Below are 19,502 nucleotides of genomic sequence, written 5' to 3' on the forward strand. Positions count from 1 at the left end.
CACCTCAGGACTGATCGACTGCGCTACAGGATTGAGGGTAAGTGGATTTTTTTTTGTTTTGGGCATTTTTCAGTTTACATCCTCTTGTTGAATGTAATAGCCTTTTGAAATTCATTGAAGGTTTTATTTTATAATGTAAAAACAGGCAAATGGTTACCGGAGACTTTTTTGATATAGCTCATTGACCTTTTCTTTTCAGCATAAAAACGTGTTCTGGCCACACCCCAGGTCTCTCCATCGCCTAGGCGGTGAGTTTGTGAGCCCTGTGCAGTGAGGGAGGGGGAGGAGAAGGTCCGGAGAGGAAAAAAACGTAAACTTGCCAGTCACAAGCTGGCCACTTCGTAACACTTCACAAATCATTATATATTGCATGGATACAAGCTGACCCAGCCGGTGCCACCAGGGAAGACTGACATTTTAGTGAAAGTAAGAATAGATTGTTAATTGAAATATATATTTGGGTGCTACTATAGTGTGATTCCTAGCACTATTGTGTTGTACTATAGTGTGATTCCTAATATAGTGTGTCTATAGTGAATGGTGTACCATTCAGCTTTCCTCTTCTTCCTCTCCTGGACAGACACCATTTCGGAGGAGACATTCCGACAGTAATTGAACTAACCACAGTATTTGTGGATCTAGCAGTAAGCTTTGGCACTTCTTCCATTGGCATTCAGATGCTCCAGAAGTAAACTAACTCTAAAATTTCACAGAGCTTCAAATTACAGTGGAGTCTTCCATTCAAATCAGTGTAATGGAAGACTTTGTTCCTCTTTCTTACTGATTGAACGGACTGGCAACCCTTTCTTTTGCACCTCCATACCGGTACATTATGTCCACGGACCTTCTTGTTCGTCAACATCACTGGGCCATCGCAAGAATTTTCCTCAACCAGGTGACCATGTTGAAGGGAATATCGTGACGACGTTTCTTCACTTTGCACCACTCTAGTATAAAAATGTCGTAACAACATTTTTTTTTAAGGGTATTCTTGTTTCTACTGGTTTCAATGGCCAATCTTAATGGGAATTTTAATGAAATAGAAGGTGAGCTACTTTTTTTTTAAATAGGAATCTTCATGAAATAGAAGGTGAGGTAGTTTTTTTTAGTAGGGGCGATTGCTATAATTCTATATTGATTACTAAGGTAAACAAAGAAGTTTCTGGAGTAGTAGGCTGTAAATAGAATGTGAGGTAGGAACAAAAAATGATGGTAGGAATCACACTATAGTAGCACCTATATTTTTTATAGTCTTGCATAGAGCAGGGAAAGGTTAGAACCCCTATGAGGGTATTTATTATTATTTTTATTATTATTGCTGTCTGCACCCTACTAGGAAGATGTTGATCATTTTCTGTCTTATTAACAATATCTTAGTTACCAAAATGGGTTGTTTGTATAATTGAAAGCTCTGTTTTTGTGTTTTTCCTTTAAGACAAAAGATTTATAAGTTGTTTTTTTTTAAAATAAAAACTCAGTATTCAGGTTAAATTGCTCTGTGTCACTTTGAGATAAATAAGTGCGTTTTGGGTTGCACTTTGGGCACTCAGTCTCAAAATGGTTTGCCATCACTGCTCTAGATCATCTCACCGTGGTCAGAAGTATTTTTTTTTCTTTATCAGACAGGTTCATTTTTAAATTATTTTTCACAAAATAGTAGGTAATAAATATTGTAGTAATTAATATCATTTTATTGCACACTTGCTGTTACAGTAGCTATCAATCAATACAGATTTCTGTTTACAAAAAAAAGTGGAAAAAAACTACTTCATGGCATTAAGGTAAACTACATACATATGTAAAGCACCCATTTTTGCAAATAGGTATTAATTAAATCAATATATTTATAAACATTTTAGTGGTGTATTTAAAAAGCAGTAAACAGTAAAGAGTGTATTTATAAAGCAGTGAATCTAATAATCCCTGAAACATTCCATAGGTGGGGATTTTTCCAGGTCCATGTGTTTCAATGGCAAGTATTGATTCTCCACAAAGGAATGTTCCAAGGAATCCAAGATTCACTTCCTTATAAATAGATCCTATAGTGCAAATCAGGCGAAATTTGTGAAGTTCAAGATCTATTTATAAATAATTGATGTGTGAATGGGGGACGATTAAAAGGTTGCTAGTGGGTGAATATAGCAGCTGCTTACCAAGGTAAATGGTGGACTCCTATTTCATAGTGGACGTTACAATCAAATAACCAAAAGACACATAAACATACCTTTTAAGTACATTTGATTCAGCCCAATAAATGTTACCTTCACAACAATGTTATATTAACCTACAAAGAATATTTTCTCCACAAATGTACCCAATTACATAAAAAAAATTGACATTCACAAGTACATTCGTACCTTTATGTGAATATTGCAATATTAGCAAAGCATATTGTTTTTAAATATACCATCAATGTATACTTATATAGAAGTAGTATAGTACCTAAATCTGTCATGTATTTTAGTTACTCCATAGCACAGGAGTAGATGGGAAATGGGTCATCCCGTGCTATAAACTAACCCTGTTTTGCAGATAAGTGTTACCAGCTGCACTTGCTGCAGTGTAATATACAGAGATTGTCACCATCTGACAGATTTACAAATGACACCTTGTACAGATCACATGTATGTATTTCAGCCTTAAGTCCAGTTTTGAACCAGTGTAAACCAATACCATCTATTTTCAAAACCAAAATGGATTCTGTAAATAATCAACATTGTATTTTTATCACATTTACTAACATTCAGTGCAATAGAAGGTATGTAGTTGTAGCTCTAAAATATTAAAGATAGAACGTAACATCCTATAGCCGTCTGTTCAAGATGAGAAAAATAGGAAATCGGCTATTGCAAAATAATTATGAACAATGCATTATTTACAGCTGAATATTGATATCTGTACTCGTTTTAGGGCCAGTTCACATTTTAAAACACCTGTAGTTGCAAAAATTAAAAGTAAAAAAAAAATATTATTGTCATACAAATATTTTATCTTGTATTTACATTTGCTTTGTGGGTGAATGAAAGACAGTGGTATTTGTAATCAGTCTTTTTAGCCTGGGAAAAGTCTTCCAGCTGACTCTTCCAGTGATCCTTTTTTTTAGGTTTTAGAAAGTTAGTGTATATTTGTGGTTACTATATATATATATAAGTGATAATAGGAGTAATCTGTGGTTACATGGATATATTTACTGTATATGTTATGAAATGCTGTTGTTGCTGATGTTCAATAAAGTGGAACTAAAATAAAAAATGACACATAATAGGCAGCCCATTATTAGCATTAACACGACATGTTTTCTTTTTCCTATGTTACATAGCTATAACATTTTTGTTCTTGCCACCAAATCTCTGCATTTTTTCCCGTAATTGTATCATAAAGCTATTTATTCTGCAGCAAAGTTGCTCAGAAGCATTGTTACCCTTGCATATCATTTGTACTGCCCTGAGGGCCCGCCTGCAACAATCCAAGCTCTGTCACTCACTCTCACTGTCTATATACCAAATGTAGTTATGCCTCCCACCACTGGTCCCTCTGCATATAAAATGCAGTATATATATATATATATGCAGCATATATAAATCAGTGACAGAGACACTCCACCCATGACCTCCATCAAATAGATTTTCCGCTTAATGTCCCCTACAGCAGGGGTGCCCATCTCCCAGCAGTCTGACAGCTGGGCCGCGAAAGAGCACGGAGACTCACTTAATGAATGGGTACAGCAGTGGTCCCCAACCTGTGGTCTGCAAAAAAAGTTTGTTGGTCTGTAGCTCTGGCCAGTGCACCCCCCAGCGGGGTGAGGAAAAGGACCTTGCTTGGGGGGGTACACTGGCCAGAGCCTCCCACCATGTCTACTATATGGATCTGGGCAGTGGTCGGGTTGTGTCCCTGAGCCTGCGATGGGGGAGTGGGTGGGTTCTGACATCATGACATCACTCTGGGGGAAGTTTATTCCCCTTTGAGTGACACAGGGCTCCCCGCACATGCGTTGTCCAGCGTCCATAAATTTAGTGGTCCGTGACGTCCAAAAGGTTGGGGAACACTGCCCTACAGGAGCTTAATTGTATAATCTCTTAAATGCAGCATGGTTAGGCCCAAGCATTGGGCAAAACTTGGACGATGGTTGGTTGTAGGTGGAATGTTTGTATTGATGTCTAAGTCATAAAGCTTTTTGTATCCTGATATTGGAAGGAAAAAATATCCCATCTACTGGCAGGATCAACAGGTAATACATAAAATAACACAAGGGAAAAACAAAAACAGCTGTGTTTTTAATGCTCTTTACAGATTACCCTACCTATTACAGGTTCTAATATCTGGTATTTATGTCAGGAAAATTATGTAAATAAGCCTCTTCAAAAAGAAAAGAAATAAAAAACTTCTTGTAAATGCCATTTTTACTTAAGAATTCTGTGATATGATATTAGCCATGAGTTTTTAAATCAAAACTATGGTCATCAATAGCTAAACCAGCATTGGCTATTAAAAGCATACGTCTCATATCCTGAGTGCCACAACTTCTGTGGAGTTCTTTAATGCAAATCTTGACCAATTTGCAAAGCCAAGATCTCAGGCAGCCACATCTCATGCCAAACTTCTTGTTAGTTACCCACAAAATAGTAGCCACAGAAGATAATCATTAATGTCATAAAAGTGTGCCCAGCTTAGGAACTTGAAAAGCAGACACCTGTGGCCTGCAATTGAAACCAATTGAATTTGACATTTTAATTATAAATTACCAAAATTATTTCTGTCAAATTTCTGTCTTACTAGCAACTATTGCCTGCACTCATATTGATGTTGTTTTTGTACAGTTGCACCTAAAGCATCAGTACAATATCACCAGTGGTGAAACCTTTTTTGGAAAATTGAAATTTTGGCAACAAGACATTTAGAAGAAACAGATGTTGCTTTTTTTCATTTTCCATAATTTAAGACATATGGGCTGTTGCTTGCGTCTTCCTTGTAAAGATACACTTGATTTGAAGGTTAAATCCGCTCATATCCAGATGATCGTTTCTTGTAACAAATGAAGTAGATAATTATTGCAATGACAATGACAATTATTACAACTACAGCTATGGCCCAGGCAATTACATTGCGATCATACCGACACACTGTCTCTGTAAAGATAAAACAAATGATAGAAAAATGTTAAATTTAGTTATTTCAAAGACTGATGATTGTTTTCTAAATGTGGAGAACATTAGGACAATATAACAAATGTGTCATTAGTTTATACATCCATATATTCATGCATGTGTAATGACATGGATTTACATATCTCTGTAAGTAGATTGCACAAAGTGAAATGAACCCAGACCATTAGTATGGAGTATTCACCTGTATGTATGTCTATTCTAGCTGTAATTATTCTGCAGCTGGAAAATTGTCCATGTTGATCATTTACTATTACTGTTTCTCCACCCCGATACCACTGATTCTTTTCCAGAAGAAATTCTAAGTTCCTAAAGAGTTGTAATTGAAATTCTAGAGTGCCCCTAAATTATTATTACAACATTTATTCTCGGTATTACAGTTCCATTGGGAGTCCATTACTCTATTGGGAGCTCATAGAGGGCTAACAATTGGCTGTTCAAATGCTGCATCAGGGTTGGAAGAGGAGTGAGTTACATTTCCCATATCTAAAGGTACTAATTTTGTTCATTCTGCTCTTTGTGATCAAACGTAGTAATGGAAAAATATTGAAAAGACTTTCAGATTTGGTGGTAATTATGTCATGCCTTCATAATGGCAAAGACAATCTGTTGTGCAGATACATTCCACAATATATAAATCTGGTAAGGGGTGAAACTGAAAAAAAATGTCATAAATGTGACCTAATTTTTTTTTGTTTTCTCTTGATTTCCAATTTTTATTTTGAGATGCATAAAATTGAGGGCACCCACTCAGAAAAAAATGTTTTTGTAGCCTACTATTCTTCCCTTTTCATTTTTGAATGCTTCTAGCTCACAAATATAATTGATAACAGTGTTTACAATAAAGTATTTTTTGATGAGGCTATCACAGTTTTACACTTTTGTCTTTCCTTATTATTACGTATTAGGCATACAGGAGTATTATAAAATCCACTAAAGAGAGTCCTCTATTTAAATATGTATTTATCCTTCCTGTCTAAAATGTATCTAATCCTAGAAACCAGAAGTCCACATTTTAGTGTATAGCCTCATCAAGTTTCATTGCCAGGATAAGTAATACCTGTGAGCATGCACATGAGTTACTTTGCACCTACCCCGCCAATGAAGATGGCCAAAGATGCTGAAGCAAAGATGTCAACGACAAGGGATGTAGCACTTGTCATAACGTACAAACTTGCTATGCATACTTGAACATTAGTTCAAAACCTCGGGTGGCAGTGGAGTTTTTTTCATAATAAAAAACATATGCAGCCACCATACCTAAAGACTGGTAAGCTGCAAAAACCTGTACTTTGCTCAAAGCAATGCAACACATTAGTTTTAATGTTTTTGTCCTCACCAGCATATACAGAGTTATATTGAAACTGAGCAGGTCTCTTATTTATTGCCACATCCCACTACAGAACATGACAAATGTTAAGGGTTTGTAAAGGGACAAAGTATATTATAAGGGACTGCAAATTGGCAAACAATAAGCATTTGATATATAAAAAAGCAACATTTTATTTAAATAAAAAATAGTCAAACATTAACAATGTCAGAATGACAAATATCCATTGTTCATCAGACATAGAAAAGAGAGAAGCATACATCAAAGTTGTTGATAACAAAAATATTGTATGTAATACATAGAAACACCAAATAAAGAATAAACAAATTCTCAACCCTTGTCCAAGTTGTCCTTTGTGAACAACCATAAATATATTTTTTTTGTCCTTTAATCAGTTTCACAGCTAAAACTGCTTCTTCAGGTGGATAAAACTGTGTATTGTTTATCAATTGTAAAATGCCTTCAGTATTCTAAACAAGAGGATTCTTGGTGGCGGTTAAATAATGTTGAAACACAACTTCCAATCGACATTAGGCAACAAAAAGAAAAAATATAAATGTAAATATTTCAGGGAAAACTCGTATAGGTCCCTTTTTTAAATTATGAAAGTACAGGTTCTTCCCTGCTGGATGTCTGGGGGAGAGATCGCAAATTTCCAACTGATTCTTGAGGAAAGCCCCTTTGCAAGGCTTTTATACTATTACTCACTTGCTTGATTAAATATGTTTATCTTTGGATTTTCATAATTTTAAAAGAGAACTTTAAGCTTTAAATAGATTTTTAAATCAAATACAGTGACTTCATTGATTTTGAATAAATAATTTTTGCAATAAAAAATAAATCACAAAAAAAATTCTGTTTCTTATATAATAATTGATTTATATGTAGGTGATCACAGACCAGTCGTCATCCTGCAGACTGTTTGTAGTCTTGAATGAGAACCACTAAAATATGGGATTCAGCAAAAAAATATTACAGTCACTTATACAATGGACACCGGCTTCATCTGTTTGTATGAATTAGTTGTTTCTTCAATAATAATTGTTCTTCAATATAATAAAAAATATTTGGCTTTCATTGTATCACTTAACTAAAAAGTGTTTTCATTACATCATTACATGATTATAACCAATACAATTGAAGCATTTAAGAGTTTGTGTGTTTGACAGCAGCAAACCGGTTGTAAAAGCCGAGGTAAAGTCATGAAGTTTTCTGTGGGAGGTGTAAAGAAAAGTCTCATATTCGTTCATATCCTGAATTTCTCCTTCTTCTTGTGAGCAGGATCACGAGCAGGATAATGAGTACTAGCCCCACCGCTGCCAAGGCAATACCCACTGGAACTAACAATTTTTTTCTGTCTGGATAACAGACTATTTCTGCAAATAAAGCCACAGTGCAGATGAATTGTATTTCCCCTAATTCTACAGTAAACTTTTCTTTCCCTGTCTACAGCTTAAAGAGAACCTGGCAGTGCAGGCCATATACAGAATTACCTATTCTCATTTTCTGTCCCCCTCCTTGTTTTTTGCTTTGTTTACTTTGTCTAAAACTGATATTTGGTTGGAGTAGAAGGGGCAGTCTGCCTGATCCTTCATACTGACACTCAAATAGTGAAAACTGCTTAAAAAACATTAGCACTTTTAAAAAATTTACCTTTCTATTCACACTGCTCCTCTGACTCAACCAACCCATCCCCACTTCAGATGACATTAAAAGGGCTACATTTCCAGCATTCCTTTACATCTGTATAGAAGGTAGTCACACAAACGCAGTAAGGACTTCTATAGGACTCCACTTGGGCCACAGAAAACAGATCCATAGACAACTAATGCACTGTACTGTGAATACATGAGTACCCTGGAGACTGCCACCCCAGCAATAAGTAGAATAAGCAGTGAAGAGGGATGGTGGTTTAGTTTAGGTTAAAGGAAATGTATATTTGTTCCTATGCATAGTTTTTCTTGAGGATCACATAGTTGACAAGTGATAAAAAAAAAAAAATCTTTAAACCTAAATGCTCACTGCTGGAATATGACTGGTAACTATGGACAAGTCCCTAATCTTTTTTGATCTGACTTTTATCCCCAGATAATTGCAAAATTAATTTTGAATAATTTCCTAATATAGTAAATAATATTAAAGCACTGACAGTTGCAGGAATCTTATTAGAGAAGATCAGATATACACAGTGACATAAAAAGACAAAGGTGCTGGTTTGTTGGGTTATTTTCTGCACTCACAAGTAATATCAAATTCAGCTCCTGACTGCTGTTTGCTAATGCTTGGGAGAAATTTACTTTGCAGCAGAATAAATTTTCGTGCAGGTACCACAAAGCAACAACCAGTTTATATTAGTAATATCATATTGGCTTCAATATGTAACTGACACAACTGTTAATCAGTAATTTTTATGGCATGTTTTCTTGGATACACTGCATGAAAACACCCTTTGTTTATTCAGAGCTTGTTTATATAAGGCACCCCAAAAACATTTGTATTCTTGTGGTATGGGGACACGTGTATGTCCATGTATTTATTATAGCCTCCATCAATATTCATGATTAATAATGTAATTAAATTACAAACTTCTGTGCCTAATAGATTGGAATATAGCCTTCATTACAGTGATGTTATAATTCTGGGTGAAATGGGAGGTAAACAGGAAAAGGCACCATGGGATATTTGAAGCAAGGTCCATACAAAAATGCTATTGCTGTGAGAAATCAAATCATCTCTGGACCATGGTGAACCACTGTAGACAGACTAACATGGCTGTATTAAAGTATAAAAAGTTGCAGAGGCTTCTTGTAGACATTCCTGTAGCATTGCAGTAATTTATGCACCACAACATGTTTGATCCTGGGTTGTGGGATACAAATTATCATAGCCTATTCATTTTATATGGGCCCCTGAAACTGTGGTGCTATGTGGTGTACAAAATAAATGGCATCACAATGCATTGGACATGCAAATGCTCCCAGAAGAACAGCTTTTTCTGCTGCACATGTGCAAACAGATCCTATTGGTTGCTGTAGAACAACCACCATTGAGACACAAAATAGACAGTCTCTCTATAGCTTTCAGCCAGATGATTTTGTAGTAGAAGCTGTGCTAAGTTAGCTGAAGAGTGGAAAGACAGGAACTCTGTAACAACTGGCAAAACTTTGGAGAACATTATGACTGTGCAAGAGTTTATAAGCACATGAAGGAAAGAGGAAGAACAGAATTTTGTAATGTCTTGCAATACATCTGGGAGCAAAACGCAACAAAACATACTTAAGTTGTTTAGAAAATTACCCAGACTATAAGCATGTGAATGAAAGAGGAAGAACATAAATGTTAAAAAGCTGACTATATCTTAATGGCCCACGATTTCATGTGGGCACAATAATTACTCTTTGTTTATTGATTATGCCTGTGCATTTAGAGAAAATAGATAATATCTATTTCCGAAACTAAACAAATTATGCTGATTGGACAATTTACCTGATACAGATGTTGTTTATATTACACTGCAAAATCATATACCCTTGGTGGTGTTTCACTTTTATAAACAGGTATATATATTTAGTTATGTTTAATCAACTCATTTGGAAATTATGTCTTTAAAACAGAAATAACAAGTCCACAATAATATTCAGTGTCATAAAGTCCTGTGCTTACCTTTGCCAAAGACACCCTCGTGAAGGTCAAAGGCCTGCAATTGTACATCTGCTATTACGAGCTGTAAATTTTCAGCCAGGTTTACTGTTGGTGTGTTCTTACATTTTACGGAGTAACCAATGTCTGTACTTAACAACTTTAACTTTCTGGCTGTACCATTCCAGCGTTCTAGGAGCAAAGAGGAAATTCTGATAATTTTAGATGGCAGATGATGAAGATTCACTAACACAAAAGTGAATACGATAGTGCTACAATCAACATTATAATTGAACATATATATAATAGTAAAAGAATATATGGGGTTGCATCTATATATATATATACATATATATTTATATATATATATATATATATATATATATGTATAGGAAAGTTAAAATTTTATAGAAGTGTTGCACATTGAGGAATGTGGTTTGTAATTAAATATCTTTAAATGTAGTTTCCTCTTTAAGTTAATCTATAATGTTAAAAAAGAGCAAGGGTTTTGCTGAAACATTCCTCTCCTCCCCAGCAGCCCATGCTCACCCTTTTTTTTACTCCCCATTTCTTGGTATAAGTGCTGGAAGCAAAGCAAGATAACTCTGTTTCAACTGCAACCTGTTCCAATCTTAGACACACATGATAAATCTCTTCTTTCTCTATATGACAATACTGGACCAATAATCAAGCATCAGTAGCATCACATACAATAAGTCGCAAGCTCCGCCACATGGAAGGAGTTGCATGCTCCAGCATAGGTGCAGAGAATTTCTCTTTTCTCCAGAAAGCTGAAAAAAGTAGCAGGGTTCTAAAGGAAATATGAGTATGTTTGGCTGAGGAGGGAGCAAAAAAGCAAAATCCATCTGCTTTGGCCGGGATGGGTAAAGAACACATGTGCACTGAAAGTCCATGATAACATTGTTTTATTACAAATAAACTAAGAAATGTAAAAAATGTTAAATGAGCATTGTGAAGCTATTGGACTTTTTTTTCACAAAAGAAATGGTAGCAGTTTAATAATTGTATGGTAATTTAACAGTTGTTACACATTTAAATAGTACTGTTTGTATGTTTGCAGCCCTACCTGTAGAATTCCAAGAAAAGTTCACAGAAACCTCATCAATATAGTACATTTTGCTTTCCTGTAAAGGGTAAGGGACATGGGTAAGAAGCATGTTCTAGCTTTCTTAAAATAATAACGTATTCATGATTACTTATTATCAGCTTTAGTAGACAATTACATTAAAATTAAATACAGTAACAATTTGAAATATTTGCTATATTTTCTAGTAAACACAACAGCGCAATATATTCCAGCCTAGATCTATACTAGTAGATAAACTGTAAATATCATCCTATCATTTGGTAAGCAAAGGATGTAAGTTCCTATAAGACACTTACAGGTCTAACAACTTGAATTAAGCTAACCTAGATGGAAATAAATGGAAAAGTGATTTTTATATCCACACTGGTATAAAAATCGATTTTAAATTTAGTTGTGCACAGGTTCTGATAAATTATGATTTGCCTTGAATGCTTCTTTTTTTTAACTGCTGTACTTGGTGATTTAGCATTCATTGCAGCAAATTCCTTGTGTGTGACTGGAAGCAAGTGGCATGTGATCATCAGAAAAGTGAAGTGGTAACTTAATGCAGGAAATGAGAGCTCTTATCAGCAATGTTACGTTAATAGTTAGCAGGATTCAGCTGAGATCATTTCACAACCAAAGAATTGAGAAATGTTCACCTGAAGATTCTTGCATATTATTTAAAGTCTGCCAACAACCAAGAAGAATAAGAGACTCTCAAATAAGCTTAATGATTTACTATATGTCCCACATTTAGTAACACAAAAGTGCTGTGAAATAAATCTTGTGAATAAATGCTCTTTGTAATCTGCAATACCAGAACAATATTTTGAAGTTGTAATATTTATTACAATTGGTAAATTACTGATGTGTGAGAAATCACAGACCAGCTATCAGCTGATATATTCTTTTGCAGTGAAGAAGAGCTGGAAAACCTCTTCCAGGGGTCCATGCGTTTTCAGTGGCAGCAACTGATTCTCCACCAGAGTATTTAGTGAATGTCAATTTCAACGTATTGTAAAAAGACCCCTTAGTAATAACATGCAACATCAAAACCTTTATTAAAATTTAGGAAGAAATTAAATTTTTGTGGTCCGCGGCTCTGGCTGATCTTTCTCCTGACCACGTTGGGGGCGCACTGGCCAGAGCTGCGGACCATGTCGCCCGTACTGATTGTAGGCTCAGGGCGGTGTGCAGGTTGTGTCCCTGGACAGACTCAGACCTGGGATGGGAGGGTGGATGGGTTCTGGCATCATGACTTCATTTTGGGGGAAGTTTCTTTCCCTTTGAATGTCACATGGCTCCCGGCGCATACGTTGTCCAGAGTCTGTGAATTTAGTGGTCGGTAGGTCTGAAAAGGTTGGCAGCCACTGCCTTAAACCATGTCTCCAAACGATTCAATACACTGGCAGATAGCATATCCAGTGGTGTCTCTCTGCAGAGTACTTGCCTCTGTCTGTGATTAAACTATAAAGGAGCAGTAGCACTGTTACAGCATTGTCTAAGTTCTTTTGCTATAGTTTTATAGCTATATATTGAATATATATTGATATATTGATCCAGAAGATATATTGAATATTGATCACTAATTCTAGGTAAAAAATACACTTAAAGGGAAACTCATATGTAGGAAGCATAGGAACTTTCACAGATGAAACCTCAATTTGAATGTCAACATAACAGCTTTGTAACCATCTTTTTCTTAAAGGAGGCCAACAGTGGCAGCCCCTTTAATTTAAACTTTAAAAAAATGCAAATTTAGATTACATGTTGTTTTTTATATCTGCCTTGAGGTTGTCTATATGTACAAAGATATTGGAAAATGCAAACTTAACATACCTTGACAAAAACAAAATTTATAGATCCTTCAGGAAATTTCAGGAAGAGATTGGCTCGGAATGCACTACAAGTGCCATTTCTATACGTGTCTTTTGGGTTCACATTAAAATACCATTTGCCCTGTGGAAAAAAATGTTACAGTTTTTGTATACTGGCATAATATCACCACTTTTAGTCGCATAATAATATAAGTACAGTAATGGTTTTAAATTAAGCTCTAAATATGTTCTTACAGAACATTTGTGGTTCATATGTTTTACTTTGTTCCTGTAGTTCTGTGCCACAAACCCACACATATTATCTGGACAATGATAAAGCCTTTGCAGACTGCAAACTAAAGAGCAAGTTTTCAAGGGCCATCTATCACTGTTTTTAATGTTTTTTTTTCTTTTACAAACCTTGTTTCTGTATTTTTTTATGTATTTTATTTATTTGTTATTATCTGTTCACATTGGATTAGCCCTATTTGCCTATTACATATATGTGTTGTACATACCATTGTGGGTGATATCTTAGCTCAATTTGTGTCATGTAGTGTGGTTTATCTACTCTACCTATTCTAAAAATCATGTATATTTGATACCATTACAAAAATATGAAGAGTAAGCAGGTATAAAACGGTAAACATTGAAATTCAGATCAAAAACAGATGAAAGAAATTACTAAATAGTAACTCTCTTATTTTTATTGCATAAAGTAAGGCAAGTCAGGGAGTGTATTGTCTTCCTCCTTTAAATTTGATCATGGTTGTTCAAATACCATTTCTGGGTATTAATCAACTTTTAAATGGCAGAACTAGAATTTAAAATAAAAAAAAAACTTTAGCTGTAATGCTCATCCTAAATCCAAACCAGTTGCCTACAGAATACCTATTTACCCACAAGTTTTCCACAATCTTTGTTGATCGTCATTCATTCTGTAAGACTTTGGATATACTATGAATAAATGAACATCATAGCCCCCTAAGGCGGCATAGCAATGACATTTTTACCTTTCAGCACTGGAATTAGGATTAGAATTAGGACAAAATAAATATCATAGTCTTGGTATGTTGGGGTGGGAGACTTCTGCCAGAGATAAAGAAAAACTAGTCTGATAGAGCTGGTTAGGTTATAAAGACATAAACTCCCTAATTTCTAAAAGGCATACCTTTGATGAATTTTCCAATTGAAGTTCCAGTCCCATGTTAGCAATTATACATGTTTCATTAGCATTTTTCACTATGTAGTTTCCAGTTGATGGTGGTGATGGCTTTGTAGGTAGAACTGGTGTAGTATGTGGTGCTGGATGTGTTGTGGTATTAGAAGGTGTATGTGAGGTTGTAGTTGAAGGTACAGGTGTTGATTTTGTTGTGGTATTAGAGGGTGTATGTGAGGTTGTAGTTGAAGGTACAGGTGTTGATTTTGTTGTGGTATTAGAGGGTGCATGTAAGGTTGTAGTTAAAGGTGTGTGTGTTGTATTTGAAGGTGCAGGATCTGCATATATGTCAGCCAGGAAGATCCCTAGAAAACAAAAAATATAATGTTAATGTATAGGCTGAAATAACAGCAAATAAAAAGCTAGCCAATAGTAAAAAAGTAAGATTTTAAATAGAAACATTTAACATCAAAATCTTCTAAATGTTTCTAAATCCTCCAAATCTTCTTAACCACTCCTTGAACAAGATGTCCTCCACAGACCTTGATTTTCTTTTAGACAACTCTATATTCTCAAACTAATATTTTTTACCACCATCTTTAATCACTATATTATCAGCCCAATTTCATTTGGTAATTTAACAACTTTTAACAGTTCACCAATCTTGCATCCATGTCACCAAACTTCCAATCCTATCTTGGGAAAAGGAGGAGAAAGATAGATCTGATATATGGTTCCCTGGTGTATGTTGTATAAAGACAATGCAGTTCTTGGCGATATATAACTGAGAAGCACAGGGTAACCAGGGTAGGATATTAAAAAATATTAAAATTTGCTTCTATCAAAGAAATCTAAGAATACATTTAAGACTTCAGGCACCCAATCTTTGCCACTAATCAGGCTTACAAGTTTTACTTAAATCAGCCTCCAGATAATCATAATGGTGAAATCTTCATTCCCTGTTTATACCATTTTCCTATGAAGCGTGGAGGTCAAGATCACATTACTATTTTGCAATAAACAAATGTAATATTTTTTTTTGGCATAATAAATATTATAAATATAATTTCACACCCTTTTATCGGAAAGGTTGATGTTTTTGTATAAGCTTATCTCTTGATCGAATGATGATTTGGTCTTGTGATCTGTTTGACTTGCCCAGATTTGTATTTGGGCTGTGTTAAAAATAAAAAAGTGTGTGTATACATATATATACAGAGAGTATGCTCAGAGCGATCTGATTCTAATATTATTAGAAGATGCTCAATAGACATGAAAAAAGAGGTAATAAAATATTAGGGAAGAGAAAGAAAGAGAAGCAGAAAAAGGAAGGAAGAGAACCCTGCCCTGAATATGATGCTCAGAGATCGCTTTTATTATTTTGCCTGGAAGAAGTGGGTTTATGACTAACTGCTAAAACTTCTTTTTTATCCCCTCTATTCTGTGCGCTGGGCATTCCAGATGGACACCGAATCTAAACGCCATGACTTGGATTTTGATTTCAGACCCAATAGCGGTACAAAGCAAACCTCCATATGGGCCATGGGTTGTCTTTTCTAGACAGTGACACGATATTGGTATTTTAAAGCTTTGAAATTAGGCAAAGTACACACATATCTTTAATACCATTCAATGACCTGCCTGTAGAGCAGAGACCAGACTTGAAGGTATATGTTTTAATAAAGAATGGCAACATATTTGTCACTTAACAAACAAGACTTACCATTATGTTTTATAAAGATTTGTCCTCCTTCTGAGCTAACATTTTTAGTCTGGTGTTTGCACTGGTTTCACTTCTTTTTGATTATCTCTCATTTAATATGAGCTATAGCTGCCCTCATAAGGGCAAACACCATCAATTTCAAATAAAAATAATATATATAAATTCGTTTTGAACAGAGCGAGGGGGAAGAGGTCAAAACCCCTTGATGTTTAGGACCTGCCAGGTTGCAATTTTTTAATGGTAGGCTTTAGGCTTTCTGCTTTAATTTTTCACCAAATTAAGAATAAAAAGCTGATACTCCACACTAATGATACAGAATGTACTGTTTACTAGTTTACCCATAGTTCAGATGATCCTAATGTCCCCCATGTTGTACTGATCATACCATAATATGTGATGATGACAATCACCTATACATAAAAACATAATGTGTAAATGCTTGGCACAAACAGATTTACATTAAACATATCTGTTTCTAATATTCTAAATTCCACCTCATAATTGCTATTTTTTCATAGCATCTGTGAAACTTTTTGTTACACTGGAAAAAAAAGATCAGATTTCTCCTTTTGATTATTTTGTGACCTCGGTGTGCTATGTGATGTGTGTAGCTATTACCCCTGTGTGTAAGAGTACTGTGTTTACGCCTGTGGTTGAGAAATTGTACTACCCATGTTTCTGCTTAGATTTATTCACAGGAAATTACTTAAATTACTTAAAATATTATTAAAGGACAAAGTTGAACAGGATTTGGCAACTTCTGTCTGAATAGCAGAATATAAAGAAGTATGCTAAATGAACTATGTTTCAATGAATGTTACCACATCTTTACTTTTTTTTATTTTAAACCTTCTTGCCACCTGTAGAGTACTTGAAAACTAGTCATATACAGTCATATATAGAAGTCATAAGTCTTAATACCGTGACAAAAGATTTCTAAGAAGGGAATGTGAAAGAGGACAAGCCTAGTCTTGCTACATCCAATAAAAGTGAAGTGTGAGGAGTAAATAGGGAAGTGTCTGGATGAGGAAATGAAGTCTAGCAAGTTCTATTGTCACATGAGACAATGATATGAATATATTTTGCATGATCACAGCATATAATAGGCTTTATGAAGATATCCCTATGCTAGATAATAGAGAATAGTACTGATTTTAGCTAGAGCATTACACGTTATCTAAAATAAAGGTCAATTCCAAAGACATGTGATACGACCAACCCTTTGTAATTACAGCATTGTAAACATAATGACAACATGCAGCAAGCATGGCCTTAAATGTTAATTAAATGTTCTTTGGAACACCAAATAATTCTTAACCCATTCTGCAACTATTACATTTATTTAAATCATTTCTAATGTTCAAGTTTAACACTAAGTAACCATACCATCTAAAAGCCCAGAGATTTTACAAAAGTGGGTGCTTGTTCCAGCACCCAACTTAAACTCCTTTCTGCTCTATAAAATGAAATGATATCCTGTCTGACAGAAGTGGTATAGTTCCAGCAGTGTAGGCTAGTGACTCAGGATGCATAGTCAGTAATCTACTAAACTCTGATTTCCCATTTTTCCCTGCCAGCTCCCCTCTGCCCCCTCCACTAAACACTAATGCTTCCCACCCAATAAACACAAATGCCCCCTCTCCTCCAAATGGATACCACTGCCCCTCCCCCACAGAACAGCATTGCTACCCTCTTTCCCCACTGATTAGGAGAGCCCCCTCCAATAAACACCAATGCTCCTCTCCCACTCCCCTGCCTAAACACCCCTCTTTCCCAAAAGCAGGTTTGTTTTCTTCTTCTGACCACCAACTCTGGGATTTTTGTTTCCTCTCTTACTGACTAGCAACTCTGGGCTTTTTTGTTGACCACCAACCCCAGACACTTTTCCTCCTAACCGCTAACGCCAGAAGCTTTTTCCCTCCCATTGACTACCTATTCTGTGTGATCTGTTCTTCGCCCACTAACCATTGAAGTCACCCATTTTATTCTCCCACTACCCACATGAGCTGGCATTGTACCCGTTGTCCATCAATATGGGGGGGCACCATGATAAACACTGCTCCCTCTGTACATTGTGTTGTACAATACATTGTGCTTATTTCTGTACATTACATACTCCTGATCAAAGTCGTTATTGTTAACTGTTGTTGTTTCTATTTTATTAAAAGTCTTTTCAATATAAAGTGTTAGCCCACATTTTTGTTTTATGTTTTGAAGTTGATCTTTATGTGTGTCTGTAAAACTCTCACTTGTGGTACTGCTAGGGAAAGTTTTGGGGGTACAAGGACCATGGTACATGTCAACATTGTGTACTGTATGTACTGTAGACTCAGACTATATGTAACTATGTCCCTTTAGGCCATGTCCAATATTCAGTATAATACTGTATAGGCGCTTCCATTTTTCACCACAGTGTTTTTTTATTTTATTTTAAGGGTGTTCTCTCCTAATGTTTGGGAATAAATAACGCCCCAGTCTAGGTTAGATACAAGGTTATAATGCAATATATACTTTCTTTTTTATATTTATTTTCTTACAACTGCATTATAGAATTTTAATAAAAAAATTCATTAGCTACAAATTCAAACTCACAAATTATGACAATGTACAGGTTTTCTTTTAAGCATGCCTTTCATGTGCTCGCCCACTACAGTTGATAGATCTGATAGAACACACAGAGCTAAGGATCCCTGTCCTCCAAATATTGGACTAGTGCGGAGCAGATAAAAGAGACATTTGCTTCTCCATTCCTAGCAATCAATAATTTTTTCCTAATCCAATTGGAGACAATACCTAATGGAGTGACTAGAGCATAATTATGGACTCCCTACAGTTCTACTGTAAAGTGGATCTATTACTTTGTCCCGAATAGGAAAATACAGGCGTGCTTTAATCTATTATTGCCACAATGTAGCATATTTTTCCTTTGTAGTTTTCTGAGTCTTTAAAGAGAAATTAAAACTAATATTGTGTATCAGTTCACCCTTATACATAATAGAATTCTAGCATAAGCAATATATTCCTTTCCTATACCATAGAATAAATACACAGTTCAGCAGCCACTTTGTAAAGCTAGAAAGAAAAAGAAACCACAATGCACTGAATCAGAAAAGTCAACTGTACCACAGCCAAAAGTTAGTAAAAGTTTAACTCCAAACTTTCTCCTAACACAGTAGAAAGCCTGCAAGTATTGGAGGAGTTGGAGTGAATGAGAAGAACTCACCTGCCAGGAGTAGAACCCCCCAGATCAATGTCAGACGAGTCATGGCTCAGTAACAGCAGCAACTTCTCACAATAGTGAAAGAAATGCAGCTCTCTGTAGCTATTCTCTGCAAGTAAAAGGAAGTTTGAGGCTCTGAGCTACACGTGACTTCTAGGAAATGATTTTTTTTTTTTTTTACAGTAGGCAATCAGTATATGCTATCATATATATCTTTGCTCAATACATAGTCCAATATAAACATGGTAACTCCTACATTATAGAACAAAAACATAACCTGTTGGAAGGATTTTATGTTCTTTTCAGGTTTTCCCTAGGCATTGGTCACAACTTTTTTTTCATGCAAAGGAACTTTGTCTGAA

At 35.4% G+C, this 19,502-nt stretch overlaps 1 protein-coding gene across 2 annotated transcripts; it reads right to left on the bottom strand.

Moving 5' to 3' along the window:
• Nucleotides 1–1,670: 1,670 nt before the first annotated feature.
• On the bottom strand, nt 1,671–19,268 carry LAMP3 (lysosomal associated membrane protein 3). 2 transcript variants are annotated; one of them, XM_072408164.1, is made up of 6 exons: nt 19,144–19,268; nt 14,210–14,562; nt 13,061–13,180; nt 11,219–11,276; nt 10,156–10,323; nt 1,671–5,126 (listed from the first exon to the last, which is right to left on the bottom strand). In XM_072408164.1, the coding sequence occupies exons 1-6, from the start codon at nt 19,184–19,186 to the stop codon at nt 4,993–4,995; spliced, it is 876 nt and encodes a 291-aa protein (XP_072264265.1). In that variant the 5' UTR covers nt 19,187–19,268; the 3' UTR covers nt 1,671–4,992. The 2 variants fall into 2 exon arrangements, with proteins under 2 accessions (XP_072264265.1, XP_072264263.1); XM_072408162.1 differs by lacking the exon at nt 1,671–5,126 and adding an exon at nt 6,641–7,868.
• Nucleotides 19,269–19,502: the final 234 nt, after the last annotated feature.

Source organism: Pyxicephalus adspersus, chromosome 4 (genome assembly GCF_032062135.1).
Source record: "Pyxicephalus adspersus chromosome 4, UCB_Pads_2.0, whole genome shotgun sequence".
Classification (NCBI taxonomy): domain Eukaryota; kingdom Metazoa; phylum Chordata; class Amphibia; order Anura; family Pyxicephalidae; genus Pyxicephalus; species Pyxicephalus adspersus.